This window comes from Heliconius melpomene, chromosome 21 (genome assembly GCF_056956725.1).
Source record: "Heliconius melpomene rosina isolate 202511_hmr_F chromosome 21, ASM5695672v1, whole genome shotgun sequence".
NCBI lineage: Eukaryota > Metazoa > Arthropoda > Insecta > Lepidoptera > Nymphalidae > Heliconius > Heliconius melpomene.
The window spans coordinates 906,150-923,456 of NC_140409.1; the positions used below are offsets into that span (position 1 = coordinate 906,150).

Sequence of the window (17,307 nt, forward strand, 5' to 3'; positions counted from 1 at the left end):
TCGCTTCTTTACGTTTTACTCGCTACGTTTCAAAGTGTTCCCGCCGCCGCCCCGTGGCGCGCCAGCTCGTGCAGCGCGTCCAGCGCGCGCGCCAGCCGCACGCGGCGCAGGAACGAATACAGGGAACACTCTGCGTTGCATTCCTGTATTATACACACGTTCATTATTGACTGGACAAGGAGGACAAGGAGGTACCGACCGGTAAGTGAAGGTGGCGCTACTTGCCCTCTTGCGGTGTTTCTCTAACACGTCGTGTTGCAACTGTCTTACTGCCTTCGCCCATCCGCTGTGTGCGATTATTTTAAAAAGTGATTAATAAAAATAACAAAATTAGAAATGCCATTGACGATATACAAATTATGCATGAATATGTTGAAGCTTTTAGGTCCGTGTTTATAAACCGCTGTCAAGATCAATCTCAGATTTGCGAGCGGTTCATAAATACTGCCCTTAAACATTAAGGATGGATGACACAATGTTTATATTATATACCTACCTAAAAGATACACAAAATTATAGGTAATCATTTATCTATATATATAAAAGGACTTGTCCTCACTGACTGAGGTAAGACGCACGCACAGCCGTAACCGCTGATGATAGAAACGTGAAATTTGGACAGATGTTTACTTTCGTAATCTGGACATCCACTAAGAAGGGATTTTGAAAAATTTTAACCCTAAAGGGGAGAAATAGTGGTTGAAAGTTTGTATGGATTTTTTTTTAAATCGGCACCGATTTTTATAAAGTTTGAAATTCAGACTCTTAAAAGTATTTAATTGGACACATGTTTCATGGTTTTCTAGAATTCTTCCCCTAAGGGTGCAAATAAGGGGTTGAAAGTTTGTATGGGAAAATTCTTAAATCGCCTCCGATTTTTATAAAAATCGAAACTGAGACTCTTAAAAATATTTCATTGAACACATGTTTCGTGGATTATTTTAATTCATCCTCTAGGGGTGTAAATAAGGGGTTGAAATTTTATATGGAAAAATCTTTAAATCACCACTGATTTTTATAAAATTTGAAACTGAGACTCTTAAAAATATTTAATTGAACACGTGTTTCATTGTTTATTAGAATTCACCCCTAAGCAATAAGCAGGCGAAGTTGCGCGCGTTTGCTAGTAATATAATAATTTTTGTAGCTTTTCATGTTCCGGGTTATGGTGAATGTTACCTGTTTAATTGAATAAATTCATTTAAAAAGCTAGTATCATCTTCTAGTAGATTCTGACATCCTATCTTGACTTGTTCCCACGTTTCATTCAGTTTAAACGTCAAGTAATGCGAGCATAATACTAAAATTATCTGTAAGTAAAAAGAACTAAGGAAATATTTCAATAAACTGTTTTGATTATATCAGTACAAATTACAAAGTAATAATAATACTAGATAATTATCTCAATTTGTAGTAGTGACATTGTTGACATATTCGAAAATTTGTGGCATTCACCAGACGAGCCAATACGAAAATTTAATGTGAAAAATGTTATTGGACAACAGACATCACCTCGTCTTCTGCAGTGAGGAGGACGTGCCTGTACAGGCTGTAGGTCTCGTCCGCGACAGCCACCTTGTGCGCCAGGTCGCCCGCCAGCAGCTGCAGGAGGGCGAAGGCCTGCGGGACAGTGTACTGTGACGCGGGTTCCGCTGTTTAGCACAATATCTGTCGTAACGGGACGTCGCAGTACCTTGGCCATGACGGAGCCGGCGACGTCCGCCGCGGCGAGGCACGGCGAGGTCCCTTCGCGCGCGGTCGTGCTCTCTTGGAGGTGCGACAGTTGATTACGCATTTCGATTGACATTAGTGGATGCTGCAAATCTGTTCATAGTAATAAAGTAGAGCATTTATTATTTATCATTGGATTATTTATTATAAAAGTATCGGTTAATTATAAATAGAGTACTTATTGAACAAAATGATTTATTAATAATGCAGCGGCGGCATACACATATAATATACATATAAAGGCAGAAACATGTTTACCCCTAATGATGCCATGTCGATCGAGGCTGACGCCGGTCGCGGCGCACTCGGCCCGGCATAGCGCGGCGAGGAGACCCGCGATTGTGGAGCCCCGCCTCACCAGGCAGGGGCGCCGCTCGGAGGCGCCGGGCGGCGCGCGCCACGTAGCCAGCTGCGACGCGCCGCCGAGCGCCGCCTCGCACAGCAGCGACAGCGCCGCGCCTCGCGCCGCCGACCCGCACATCTGGCGACAATTCACACGAACCGACTATTTTAAACGGTTTTAACTTGTTTCATGTCGAGTCTTCGAGATTCAATCACAGAAAGAATTCGTTCCCGAACTTTTCTTATTACTTAAATCGTCACATTGTTCCGTTGTTTTCTGTACAAACAGACAGTACAGACTGATAGCTAGAACAATTTGATATTGGTATTTTTATGTAAACAAATAAATTATTTTTATATGAACTGTAACAGTACGTACACTTATGATGTCCAATAAGTTATATATACCCTTTTTAATAATAAAGGATTGACGGTACTCGTCCTTCCATATTATTGACTCCCAAATAAAATTTAGCAAAGATACAAGCCATCTGAAATTGACAATACTGGAATTAGAATAGAGACAGCTACATTGACTATGTAGCCATATTATGAATCCTTACCCAAATCAAATCAATAATTTAACATTTAAGAATGTTTCTGAACGAGTAAATTAAATTATTCAATGACATCAACACATTTGACTGTCAAGCGGGCGAAGCCGTGGGCGGGCCGCTAGTCAATAAATAATGTTTTATTTAATGCAACATCGATGTTAAAGTATCGATCATTGGGCATCCCAAACACTAGGCTCCCTCTATCTAACGGGTTACGTGCGCTACACATTCGTCTTCGCGACATGCGAAACTGGAAGGACCTGCGCCTTTTACTGTAGTTATTACATTCATTCTTCGCAACAGTTATAGTTTCTTTAACTTTTTAAGTGCGTTTTTTGGAGAAAATCACATTCATATGTATTTTATATGAATCCCACATCATTTGGAATTGGAAAAACGAAAAACAATGGTTGCCAGCTCTCAGTCTGCCGCCAGCCCAGAGTTGCCTGACTTACTTACTGTGATTTAGCGGTTACTGTAATTTTGCATCTAAGACCAGAAAATATATTAGTTTCTGTAAATGTTATTTTTTTTTAAATAAATGATTGATCTAGTTGAAGAGTTTTTTATACGCTATAGTTTTTTATTCGTTTTGTGGGAGCCTATTGTAAAAGCGTACACGTTGTTTCATAAAAGAATCACGTATTCGATGCAATTGGGGAACGGAGTGTCTTAACACTACGTTCCCTCTGTCTACCCTCCACCTGCTGTGTGCGGGATACAGCGTGAAGCTGTTATTATTTGGTTTGGATTGGATGGAATCGAGATACAGGTGCACTAAGTTAATATTATGAACATCACTAATTTTAGTAAAATCATTAATGTTTTTCTTAACATGCATAACATACTTATATAGCATAATTATAAAAAAAAATATATTGAGATGCAACTGTTAATATATTAATTTCTTTAAAGTTTTGCCTAAGTTATAGATTGACCGGCTCCCCACTGACGTTGTCTTTAGATGTACTTGAACTATCTCACTTTTTATTGATAGGTAATTAAGGCTGATCAAATGTTATGTAGGTCTATATATCTCTGACATAAGTAATATTCTATACTAGAGCTTAAAACGTATTAAACATAATAGATATCACCTGTCACTAATAAGCCACTGGTTCTCGAGCGTGTGTAAGGCCATCCGCAGCATGTTTGTGGCGAGGGCGTTGGGCGACGCGGGCCACTGCAGCTGCGGGTAGACGAGGCAGGAGAGACGCGCGTCGTGGGCGGCAGCGTCCGCCAGCACCTGCAGGCTCACGGCTAGCACCGCCTGCCCGCGCTCCATTGGCGGGCAGTGCTGCTCTAGCAGTGTGTACATCAGCTCTGAAACGTCATATACTTTGGTCTTCTTGCCTACCTCCTAAATTAATTTTTAAAATCAATGAAATTCTGTTAAGTAATTTGTATAAACACTATTTTAGTGATACTGAGTAGGTACATACGCGTCAAGATGATGGTGGCGTGGGAGTCGAGGAGGTCCGCGACGGCAGCGGGCGCGGCGCTCGCGGTCACCTGCAGCACGCGCACGCTCCAGTACAGCAGCGGCAGCTCGAACGGATTCTCAGAGTACCATTCGATATACCATAGTAACCTGCGTCGTTACTCTTTGTTAAACTTATTATATCTCAAAGATGTCTATTATACAAATGCATTTGACTTATTCCGTAATTGTTTTAAATTTATATCATACACCACACATTTTATATACTCTAATCTATACTTATAATAAAATCGTAAGAGGGTCGGTGTCTGTACTTGGAAGATATTTAAAAAAATGTTATTGGGAACCTTTATTAATCTAATAGAACCCAAAACAATGATTTTTAAAAATTTTGTCTGTCTGTGCGTTTGTTTTCGCTAATCTCAGAAGCGGCTGAACCGATTTAGATGCGGTTTTCACTATTGGATTCCGGAAAGCTTCTGAAAACATATAGGCTTTATTACAATCGGTTCATAAATAAAAAAGTTATGTCAATTTAAAGTACTTAGTTCTACAAATTTGCTAATTGCCGTAATAGTTATTTTATACAACTGTTTTAATGAATTGACTAAATCTTTCTTTTAAGTTTTCAATTTCTTTATTAATATTCCTATTTCAAGCGGGCATAGCCCCACACAGGCTCACTAGTATCAAAATAATAAGTTTATTGAAAGAAAATTTAATGCAAAATAAAATTTAAAACATTGAAACTCAAAATGATTACTTTCCCTAGCAAGAGGAAGGAGGAAGGAAGGAACCTTCTTATAATATCATATTGGTGTATCAGTCGCTGTGGCATTAGCGGCAAAGTACACACGAGCGCCTGCAGCGCCGTCTTGCGGACCTCGGAGTAGAGGGCCGGAGACCAGCGCGCCCTGAGAGACGACAGGCCGGGGTCGATCAGGAACATCAGACCGAGAAGCCAATGCTGAGATTCTATCATCTGAACGATTAACAAGACACGCTCTCTAACAAAATTATAATCGAAAAACTTAAATAAGTACCTATGGAAATATAGGCATATATTATTTTAATATTTAAAAGAACTTACAAAGTCATTATTTCGATTTTTTTCTAGAAAATCGACAGATAAATAAATTAAGAGTTTCTTAAAATGAATATCTGCCTGAGTCGTACTAAAGTTGACAGTGGAGGTCCAATCTCGTCTAGGTGGAACCTCAGAGTGCACCGACAGCGCCATGATGTCTACGAGAACATATAAGTTAAACAAATGTTTATTTTTAATACTCTTCTCTCCTCTTTACAATAATAAATTAGGATTCAATACCTGGCATCAGCAGCGCTGAGAAAGCTGTGAGACGGTCGCCGAAGCAGTGGAGTAGCATGTGGGCCACGACGGTGAGGACGGTCCTCTCGTGGTGGTGACCTCGCGCGCGGCACTCATATCGATACACCCAAATAAAACACCTAAGAAAGCAAACTTTGCATACTTACTACACATATTGTTAGCGTACTCGTGTAAAAGTGGGTAGATTTAGATGAAAAAGACAATAAAAGCAGTGGAATTGTGTCAAACGGGCACAGTTGCTTGTAGACGGAAGCCCTGATTGGAAGGTATCTAGTGTGTAGTGTGTAGTGTTGTTATTGAGTGATACATGTCACTTATTGTAGTTACGTGGAACCTCTATCCGAGTACGTTGGAAACATATAGACGTTATGTGTTTAATCGTGTTTTTGTAAAAAACGCTAACCGCTTCCGATTTCTAATAATATATCTTTCTTATATTGACTTTTAATGCTCTTACGGTACTAGGCATTTACAAATACATTAAAGGCATATAACTTTAAAAAACAAACCTTTGAGCTACGAAGTCCGGACAAGGAATAAGTGTTCGGCATATTGGGTTCGTATCTATATATGATTTAAGCGTTTGCAATAGAACTAAGAGTAGCGACAGTGTTGTGGACATGTGGATGCTGCTGTCTCCTGTAATATATATATATATATATATATATATATATATATATATGTTGGGGGTGGTCACATCGTACACTGCCCTGCCTCATCGTCGTGCCCCTTACCCAGTTTGACGTTCACGTCTTGCGGATCTGCAGGAGTGAGCTCGTGAGCTGGCAACTTTTCAGGGAAATAAGGATTGAAGCGATAAAGTATATTCTCTATAACATCCTCCTTAATCATTTCAATACCTAGAAACGTAGTCATATGTTACCATCTATCTATTGCAGTCTGCAGAGACTACTTTGTAAAATTACTTTTGGAATTGGTAGATATAATGACCATAATTTTTTAGCATAATTCATTTCCTCCAGTGGAGATAGATCGCCAGGACCCCTAGGGTCTATACAATATTTCTTCACCATTTTATTTATTTGCTATAAAAACCAATTGATTTTATAGCGGGACCGCGAGAGCTAAACAAGTCAAAATGTGAATGTGAGCTCCGACTGGTGAGACGCGGCATGACGTCACACCATTAGTCACATTTTGACGCGGAGGTTGTACTTTATTTAATATCTCAGTCATATTTGAAGATACGAAACAATTATAAACAGATTCTTTTTCTCGAGTTACCTATTTTTTTATATATGCTGATAAAAAACCCTTGGTGTGACTCGTTATGTACTCGTATAATTGTGGACTAGAAATAATGCAATAACAAGAGCTCAACAGTGTGACCGTAAGAGCGACCAACAATTTTGAACACTATCGCAAGCCAGGAGGAAGGCGATGCGTTGGTAGGCGGCGAACTGCGGCGGGCGCGAGAGTGCCAGCATGCGCGGCACCGTGGGCAGCAGCGCGGGCGCCGCGGCCAGCACGTGCTGCACCTGCACCGCGCCCCCGCGCCCCCGCCGCGCCGATAGCTGCCAGGTCAGCCCCCGGGACACACGCGAGAAGAGTTCGCCCTCGCCCACTCGGAGCGCGAAGTACCCTGTAACATGCGAAGACACCTTTAGAAGTATCTAAGTAGCTACTAGATGTATCGTATGAGTATATGCATGATCGTGGATATAAGAAACTAGCCAGCGTTAAAATTTAATGTTGCGCTATTATAGAAAAAAATAATTTTATTTACTACTAAAATACAGATTTATCACTTTTTGAAAGTCGGTTAAAAATACAGATTTATTACAAACAAATACAGATTTATTATAAGTATAGGTAGGGATTGCTATCTATATATTTGCGGGCAAACTGATGCCTGACTTCATTCAAATGACTATAACTTTTTTAATGAACCGATTTTTATGAAACAAACTATAGATATTAAGCTAACAAATCAAATCACTCACTCACTCACTCACTCACTCATCACGAAATCTTAGAAACTACATTACATTCCTAACAGGAATCTCAACTTTTGTATAGGAGTTACTTATAGGACGTAGGTGCTCGGTAAGACGGGAATTTGAAATATTCGACTCATAAGGGGTTGTTTTTGGGGTTGATCGTTTGTATGAAACTTCGTGATTACAAGTGCTAGGAGTCTCAAATTTTGCATAGGGATTTTTTAGGATCACTCAGTGATCACTAAGACTGGAATTCGCAATATTCGACCCCTAAGGAATTGTTATTGGGGTTGATAAATTTTATTGGGGTTTATAATCTTTGTTACTACAAGTGTTAGGAGTCTCGAAGTTTGCATTGGCGTTGTTATAAATGCTCCGAAGACGGGTATTTGCGATATTCGATCACTAAGGGGTTGTTTTGTGGTTGATAGTACCTATGTATGAATGTGCGTTAAGATGGAATTTTACTAATTTCGATCTGTAAGGATGTAGCTTTGGAGGAAATAGAGTATGTTAAACTTCGTTACTACAAGTAACGGAGGCCCTGCGCCACGACGCGACAGGGCGACGCCAGCGTTTCGGGAATATTATTTATTAATATGTTTTTTCGCTCTGGCACCAAGACAAAAGCCCAACGCTGAGTTCCGCCACTCAACACGCAATAGTAGTGCCTTCATGGCCACGAAGTATCTTAAAATTAGGTTCCCAGAACTAACAGCGCTCTAAAAAAAAAATAACGTTTATATATGTATTTACAAAAAATACTGAACCTATCTTAAATAATAACGTAGTTCGCATTGTTTTAAACTATTAAAAATGATACGCTTATAAGAATTACGCTAATCCATTACCAAAGTTAAGTAATTCAATATATTGAATAAATGATCATGTAGTTCAAGCGGGCGAAGTCCCTGGCGGTTGCCTTAGCAAATATATATATATATATATATATATATATATATATATATATATATATAATCTATATATATAAAAGGACTTGTCCTCACTGACTGAGGTAAGACGCACGCACAGCCGTAACCGCTGATGGTGTGAAGGTGAAATTTGGACAGATGTTTACTTTCGTAATCTGGACTTCCACTAAGAAGGGATTTTGAAAAATTTTAACCTTAAAGGGGTAAAATAGGGGTTCAAAGTTTGTATGAAATAAAATTTAAATCGGCACCGATTTTTATAAAATTTGAAATTTAGATTTTTAAAAGTATTTAATTGAACACGTATTTCATTGTTTTCTAGAATTCTCCCCCTAAGAGTGCAAATAAGGGGTTGAAAGTTTGTATGGAAAACTTCTTAAATTGCCATCGATTTTTATAAAATTTGATATTTAGACTCTTAAAAATATTTAATTGAACATGTGTTTCATGGTTTTCTAGAATTCACCCCCTAAGGGTGCAAATAAGGGGTTGAAAGTTTGTATGGAAAAATCTTTAAATCGCAACCGATTTTTATAAAATTTGAAAATTAGACTCTTAAAAATATTTAATTGAACATGTGTTTCATGGTTTTCTAGAATTCACCCCCTAAGGGTGCAAATAAGGGGTTGAAAATTTGTATGGAAAAATCTTTAAATCGCAACCGATTTTTATAAAATTTGAAAATTAGACTCTTAAAAATATTTAATTGAACATGTGTTTCATGGTTTTCTAGAATTCACCCCCTAAGGGTGCAAATAAGGGGTTGAAAGTTTGTATGGAAAAATCTTTAAATCGCAACCGATTTTTATAAAATTTTAAAATTAGACTCTTAAAAATATTTCATCGAACACATGTTTCATGGGTTATTAGAATTCACCCTTAAATACGCAAGCGAAGCTGCGCGCGTCCCCTAGTTATATATATATATATATATATATATATATATATATATATATATATATATATTTTAAAGATATTGAAACAATTAAAAATAAAAAAGAAAAATATATAACAAAAAATCATTATTATCTATATATATAATTGTTTCAATATCTTTAAAATCGACACTTTTTGTATTATTTTCTTTTTTATTCCTTAAAAACTACATTGAATAATAATCATTGGATACAAAGGTATTTTGGCCACTTAAAACTTAATACTTAAACTTGTTATTGTCATCACAATACATATACATACATATACATACATAGGTACAACAAAACAATATATCAAGTACATATATTGTATATTGTTGTACTCTTTGAAATCAATAATAGTTTCAAACAAATGCGTAGCCTCTACCGGAATGTCTAAAGTTATATATAGTAGGGGCGGCGAAGAGGGGACTTTGTGGAGTCATTCGAGCGCATCAGATTAAGATACTGGGGATTCCCTGTACTCGGTTACGTACTTCCACCAAATATGAGCTTCCTATGTATGGCCGCGAATCTAGGATAAAGGATCAGATTAGTAAAAAAAAATTGATCATCGGACATTCTCGAGCGCGTCAGATTAAGATAGGGTAAGTTAGTTACATGCTAAATCGTGTATATTCCACTAATCTGACAATTTGAGAGTGACGCAAAGGAGGGAGAGGGCTCCAAAGTTGTAAAAAAAAAACGTTATCTGGACATTCTCGAGCGCGGCTAATTTTTTTTTTATTTTGAAGGGAATCATTCAAGGATTACGAAAAACATATAATCTGACAAATTCCACAAACCGAAGTAATAGAAATTGATCGATAAAATTTAATATACCTAAGAATTGCATATGGAATATATGTCACCGTATTTCTATTCCTATCGCACTCTTTTTTTATTTATTGGTCCCTAACTCATCAATGAAGATGATAAATTAAAAAAAATACTTGAAAAAAAAAAATTTTTTTGTACTTTTTTTTTATAAATACAAGTATTCTATTTCGAACATACATTCTTTTAGTTACATTCTATTTCTTGAGCTTTTCTATTGATTGCGTTCAATGAATAAAAAAATTGAGGCCAGTCGTGGCGCAGTGGCACAAAGTGTGACAGTAAAACAGACTGGTTGTGGGTTCAATCTCCATTCCAGGAGATGAAATATTTATTGAAATTTATATTTCCATTTCTTCGCTCTGGTGTCGAGGCAAAACAGTGACGTTAAGTGCTGCTACTCAACACTCAATGCCTTCAAAATTTGGCAGAAAGTGGGGAACAGAGTGTCTTAACCTTAGGTTCCCTCTGCCTACCCTGCTGTGTGCGGGATACAACGTAAAGCTGACTTGTTTCTTGTATTGGTTTAAAAAAATATTAATAATTGTCAGATTAAGCAAGTCCCTTCAGATAATCGTCTGATTTTGAGATATCACGTCTAGGGCATGAAGATGAACCATATATATCTTAATCTGACGCGCTCGAGTATTTCAAGATGACGATTTTTTTTTGCATTTTCAAACAACGATTACGAGCTTGCGTCACATCCAAATCGTCAGATTATTACATAAGAGCTTTTTTTTAGGTTCACTTAACACCCCCTTAGAAAATCTGACGCGCTCGATAATATTTTTTTTTTTGCCATTTTTAACTCTTACGTACGACCACCTCCACCACGGAAACTGTCAGATTAACATATTTTCATGCTTAAGAAGACGTAGGCAATTGATGATATCAATATCTGACGCGCTCCAGTATATCCATGGAACAGTTTTTTTTTACATTTTTGAAAATCTATAACCCCTCAACCCACCGGTGAAACGAAATTTTTTATATGACATTTTTTTCTTGTTATCATCTAAGCTTCGCAACCCAATAGGTCTCCATGACGCTCGAGTGACTCCACAGTTTGCTGCTTCGCCTCCCTAACTAATACGAGTAAACATTTTAGTCTTCATTACTTAGTCTTTACGTATCTGAATAAGCTTCAAATATTTTCAGGTATGTAAACTTAACACAGCCTTTAAACTTAATGTCCACAATTAAGGTAAGTGACGTGTCAGTTCGTTGGCACAATGTGACAGATGATGATGATGATGATATTGACAATTTTGCATAGCTATTACAAAAGCTGAAACAAGAATGCGAAAAATATCCACATGGCTATCTTATAATCTCCTCACATTAAACATAGATACGATCTACGACGATACGACGAACACAAACCAACGCTACCGTAGACTATAATAGCACTGAAAATATTTTATCACATATACAATAGTACCTATTATTATTAAATTTATTAATACTAACTGTAATTACAATTTTACTAAAAAACAAATAAAAAATTAACTATATTTTAAAATTACCTTTATTTTTATTATGATTATTTACCTTTTTATCTCTTGTTCAACGAGTGTCAACATTACACGATACAGGAGTACCTAGTGTGGGTACCATCAGATGTTATTTGTTAATAAATATATTTATTTTTTTATCTTTATTTAAAACATTGAGCGGCATGACCATAAAGGACCATAAAGGTCATGCCGCTCATGGTGCAGGACCACAAGTATGTAACTATAACCGCGACCGCGACTGGTTGTTGGTTCGATCCTCATTCAAGGTAAAGCAATACTTATACAAACTTACCTTCACGTTGAACAATGTCCATAGCCAATACGAACAAAAATAATTTATTAGAGTCACGGCGATGATGCGTGTTCGTCGTCGATACAAAATGGTGTTGTCACCGCTAGCCTGCTGCCGGCTATCAGTGCCATCAGTTAAACAATTATTTAACTTATTACCAAGAAACCCGATGTACTCCTGCAGTAGTCCAAAGTGCGTGTTGATATCGGAGGCGAGGTGGAGTAGGATCGGCTTGTCCATGCTATCGGCGAGCAGCAGGAGGCACTCGCGCGGCCACGACGCACCGCTCGCGTCCTCCACCAGGTAGTCCAGCAATACGCACAGACTGTGCAGTGCCTCCAACTTCTGACTCTATGATAGGTTGTCATTCTGACCTCTTGTATATATGTACACGATTGCTTAGTAATATTGGCGTAGTACAGAGTTTGTCATCGAATGAACAGGTTCTTGGAAATTTCGAAACGATATCTTTATCATTTATTTATTACGTTTTATCCAAAAATAATAGCGTTATGATGTCGTATTCACATAAATACTAGATACACCATTTACGAATACGTAAATATAGTGGAGTGGAGAAACGGTTAAATTATTAAAAAGGATACAAATCCAAAGCGCGAGATTTCGACAAAATCTCTGATGTGGGCTTGAATCCTGTCTGTCAGCAGGCGGCCGGCGGGGTCGGTCACGAGTAACTCCAGGGTGCGGGCCACCTCGCTGCCGGGCGGCGCCGCACACCCCTCCACCCAACTGTGCTCTATAATTATTTAATTATAATTTAATATTAAATATGTAATTTGATACTTTGGCATCACAGCTTGCCGTCTCCGACAACCACAAATGACTCACATTTAGAATGATTGTTTTTAGGGTTCCGTTCCTCAAAAGGAATAAACGGAAACATAATAGGATCGATTTGTTGTCGGTCTGTCCGTCTGTGAAGACAACTTATTTCAACATCGCGTGGACGTATCAATCTAAAAGTACCTCATTAGAGCTTTATGTCAATAACTATAAGGTACCTTCTATATGGACAATTATGAAATTTGCCAAGAAGAGAGGACTTGCAGCACAAATAAAAGAAAAAATCTGTAAAAAAAATAAATAGTCAACATTTATAGGTCTTTCATAGAAGAAAATCACTACAAACAAACAAAGTACGTCCGGGAATTTAAGTTTGTCAACTTTTATAAATTGACAACATTTCCCTTTGACATTGTATTTGATGTCAAAGGCACGAAGTACGTACCTACTAATCCTATCCTATATCTTATAAAGCAAAGTCGCTTATCGTGTCTGTCTGTTGTTTCTAACGCTTCTTTTTCTAAACCACCCAACGGATTTTGATGCGGTTTTCACCATTAGGTCGAGTATTTTTCGTAGAAGGTTTATATATAGTTTATTATTTGTACATTCTTATGTAAAAAAACATAAATACGATAAATATGTATAAAGCCCTACCCGTTGAGACACTTTCGCGCATGCGCTGCTTTAATGGTAAGTACTACATGAAAAAAATGTACTGGAGTATTGTTCCTCTTAATAAGATGTACAAAAAAGTCCGCGACGGCATATTCGTATCTTTTAAGAATAACGCGTAGTGATCATTTTTCTGTCTAAAAATAATAATTTCAATATATTTTTTATTGTGAGTCATATTTTTCCATAATGGTATTAATCCTTACCCTTTAAAATACTTTATTAATTTTTTTGTGTTTTCTTTTTACACTATTTCGAAATTGCGAATAGTTTTACAGAAAAACGCATTTTATTGTTGACACATCACGCCGTTTACACATTAACTGTATGTTACTCAAGTTTCACTTATCCCTTACTGTCAGCATATAAATAAGTATATTAGTTACATTGGCCATTTAATGTAGATCAAAACTGTCTTTTACTGTTTTTCATTTTAATAAGTACTTTAGAAGTTGTTACAATATCAAAAAATCCTTGCTGCGAAACCCGCCTGCCTTACACGCATCGGTGGTTCAGTAGTAGAATGCTCGCCTGCCACGCGGGCGACCCGGGTTCGATTCCCGGCCGATGCATTCTATTTAATTTTCCTCACAGGCACCCACGTAGTGCTTGCTTTTCATCAGGGCCAGAATACCCTCTTCAGCATCAACCACAAGCTCGAAAAAAACCCGCCTGCCTCTATAGCAACGAAGATTTAGATGCGTTTGCACGTATTGGATAATTGGAGTTGAATGTATTATTTCAGCGCGATATATTTGGTTTCATATTTTTTGTAGTAGTTATTAGTAGGTAGGTTTTTGTTTATAATTTCTTCCGTTTAAAAATAGTCATTTAAATATATTTTAATAAGCATTTGAAAAGATTAGTAGCACAGATTTAAAATTACGGTACATACTAAAAAATCCTTGCTGTGTAAAACAATTGGAAAATCCTTATTGAAACTACGAAAATGCGGGTTACATTAGAGTTTAATTAATTTTCACATTATCTTAAGTGCTTTGCAAACATACATTATATGAATAATCCAGTAGTAAAAGCGGGCGAAGCCGCAAGAGGGTCGCTAGTATACTATAATAAAAAGTATCATGGACACGCCGGGCGACACTACAGCAACGAACAATAGAAGGGTTTTTGGGTCACGTTGTGTATTGGCACGCTGCACTATGGACAATGGTAGAACAACGGCAGATCAAAATTCATTTTTACAAAGTCGTCCCTGACGCACTATTTTTTTTTAAATTAATAAAATTGGAATATATATTTATTCATCGTGAAAAATTGTCATTCGTGAGAATGTCTATTTCAGGTTGTTCACTTTGATACTTTAAATATAATTTCCTTAAAAAAATGTGCAAGTAGGTATAAAGTGTTATATATTTTTGAAGAGCCCATAGTATGTAGATTTTAAAACAATTATTATATTGTGGATATCGTGACTATATTTTTATAAAAAATATTAACAATAAGTGAAGAGAAAAAAGGTACGTGTTTAAAGTTCATCGAGACTTTTAACAGTTACCGACGTCTCCCGACGCGTTATATTTGATATTGTTTCATAATCCAGATATTCATAAATAACATTTATCAAAAATCAGCTGCAGAGACCTGCAGACTGAGAAGTTATCACGAAAACTACGATAAAGGTCAGGGGACACGAAAACTCTATCTATTGTAGTTTCTAATGTTTTACTATTTAATTGATTAGATTGCGGTAAATTTCCATAAAATTGTTAGTATTTATTGATAAAAGGACGTTTTATCTTCATTTTGCACACATTTTGCACAATAATTTATTCACACTACCCTCATTTATGAAATTATATGAAGAGTGAATTAATTAAAAAAAACTATTACAAATTAGTAATAAAATTACTAACAGACGTTTCATTATTAAGTGTCTTCACTAAATTTCAAAATGACGAATACTTTTAGTGTTTCAAGCGTGAATACATACATACATTGAAGGTGCAGGGTTTACGTTCAATAGGAGAAGAATTAGCACCTCTTTAAATTATTTGAGGTTCCTGGTAAAGATTTTGTTGATTGAAGAATTACTTATAGGTCCCGACTGTTCATCCTAATAAACTATTGGGCTTGTTAATTTCTTGTTAATTTGCTAATTTCAGATTTATGCAGTCGGGGTGTTTGTTTTTTAATAAATATTTTTTTATTTTTCAAATTTTTGTTAGGATTCATTATGATAATGATAATCATGATATATCTTTTTGAAATTCTTTGATACCCATGTTGTGGTATTCGAAACCAAAATTTTTTTTTTCACTAAGTCCAATGGCGTCCCACAGCCGCCATCATTATTATTTTTTAACGTCACCTATCTAAGAACACTTGGGCTGCTAAAGCGAATATAATGATACCTCAATTATGTAAATCCGTTCAGCGGTTCTGGAGATACAAGGTAATAAAGAATATTGCATACATACATACAAAATACGCGCGAAAAACATAACTCTTCCTTAGCAGTCGGGAATAATAATAAACTAATTTAATAATACATTATTCCTTTAATTTTTACTATTATTTACTGAAAACTTTTCTTTTCATTATTTTTTTATATATATATTCTCCAATAAAAGTATAATATCTGAACATCACCTAACGCACTATTTCAAACTTTATGCTTGTGCAAAAATTCAATTGTTTATCTTAACAAATAAAAAAGTTATCGATTTTTGATCTGATACAGACCTCGATTTCCCATAGTGCGCTGTTACACGAGCCAACACGGTCTACTGCGGGCACTTTAGTGGACAAGTGATGAATATCTATGTTATATTACTAAAATTGCAAATTGCAAATAATATATAAAGTTCACCCGAGACCACAGGGTCCAAGGTCCTCCTTAACCGCCTCTCGCGTAGTTGGTCTGGTCCGTACTGTTTATTTTTTCGAGTACAGATAGTGCTCGACGAGGACGAGGGCTCACCCAAGTACTGATCGCAGGTGACCCTATTGTAATGCTTCTTATATTTTTTCTGTTTAAAATACTGTGTATGCGAAGAACTTTCCCCATCATCACAGTCTACTCTCACGTTCGATATGCGTCTAGTATCCCCAAGCTGAGTAGCGGATGTGGTGTAATAAGATCGCTTTTTATCCATCAATGTTGAAAGATATTATAAAATTTAAAACAACAACAGTATCTGATTTTAAAGACTTTTGTGTTGTACTTATGACAAGTTTTACGTCAAAGAAAAAAATCTTTAAATAACCACAGAGTTCCTATTTTTATATAAACATTTTATGGTAAATAACCTGCTTAGTCAACCTGGTTAGTCAACCTGGCTAGTCAACCTGGCTAGTCAACCTGACTAGTCAACCTGGCTAGTCAACTTAATTTTATAATAATTCAAGTGAATAATAAGTCAATCAGTACATGGTACGTACATGGTATTCTTATCCGATAGAAGGACTATCGATATTATAAATTAAATAGATACTTCCGAAACTATCGATAGTTCAAAAGGGTACAATACTATCGGACAAATGCAATACTATCGGTAGAATCGTATCTCCCAGTCAGAAAGGTATCGATACTATCGATACTATCGATTATTATGAACTATCTATTGTTTACTATTTTCATGTGTAACCAATCATCATAGTATTAGAAACATCTTAGTTGAAGTACCTTCCTTACTTCTATTTTAGTCTCGGTTGTTAGAAAAAGAAAAATAAAATTTAGTATATAGTGATACGCCATATTAAATATTTCTTCTTTTCACCAAAATATGAAAAAACAAAAGAAATGTAACAAAAATGTTTTTTGTTCTTTTCATTTCATCTTGTAACTATGCTTAAGAATCATACACAATACTATCACGAAGTAGCATACAATCCATAGTCCAAAACAATCGATGATATCGATACTATCTATTCTATCGATAGTATTGTTTCCTAGACATTCAACAGAATGGATATTATCGACTGTATTG

At 36.5% G+C, this 17,307-nt stretch overlaps 1 protein-coding gene across 1 annotated transcript; it reads right to left on the minus strand.

The window, feature by feature from the left end:
* Positions 1 to 15: 15 nt before the first annotated feature.
* On the minus strand, positions 16 to 16,550 carry LOC146526756 (uncharacterized). Its single transcript, XM_085206130.1, has 18 exons — positions 16,188 to 16,550; positions 12,481 to 12,632; positions 12,034 to 12,220; positions 6,786 to 7,022; positions 6,154 to 6,279; positions 5,929 to 6,058; positions 5,399 to 5,538; positions 5,162 to 5,316; positions 4,869 to 5,053; positions 4,073 to 4,221; positions 3,728 to 3,953; positions 2,415 to 2,564; positions 2,361 to 2,379; positions 1,990 to 2,236; positions 1,694 to 1,824; positions 1,513 to 1,620; positions 1,180 to 1,310; positions 16 to 286 (listed from the first exon to the last, which is right to left on the minus strand). The coding sequence occupies exons 1-18, from the start codon at positions 16,471 to 16,473 to the stop codon at positions 16 to 18; spliced, it is 3,030 nt and encodes a 1,009-aa protein (XP_085062256.1). The 5' UTR covers positions 16,474 to 16,550.
* Positions 16,551 to 17,307: the final 757 nt, after the last annotated feature.

Excerpts from the sequence above, each read along its gene's own strand:
- LOC146526756 (XM_085206130.1), bottom strand. The coding sequence starts at position 16,473 with ATGGATAAAAAGCGATCTTATTACACCACATCCGCTACTCAGCTTGGG. Across the intron at positions 12,633-16,187 it reads CTTGGACCCTGTGGTCTCGG|AGCACAGTTGGGTGGAGGGG; the intron begins GTGAACTTTATA and ends AAATAATTATAG. Across the intron at positions 7,023-12,033 it reads GGAGTACATCGGGTTTCTTG|GGTACTTCGCGCTCCGAGTG; the intron begins GTAATAAGTTAA and ends CGCATGTTACAG.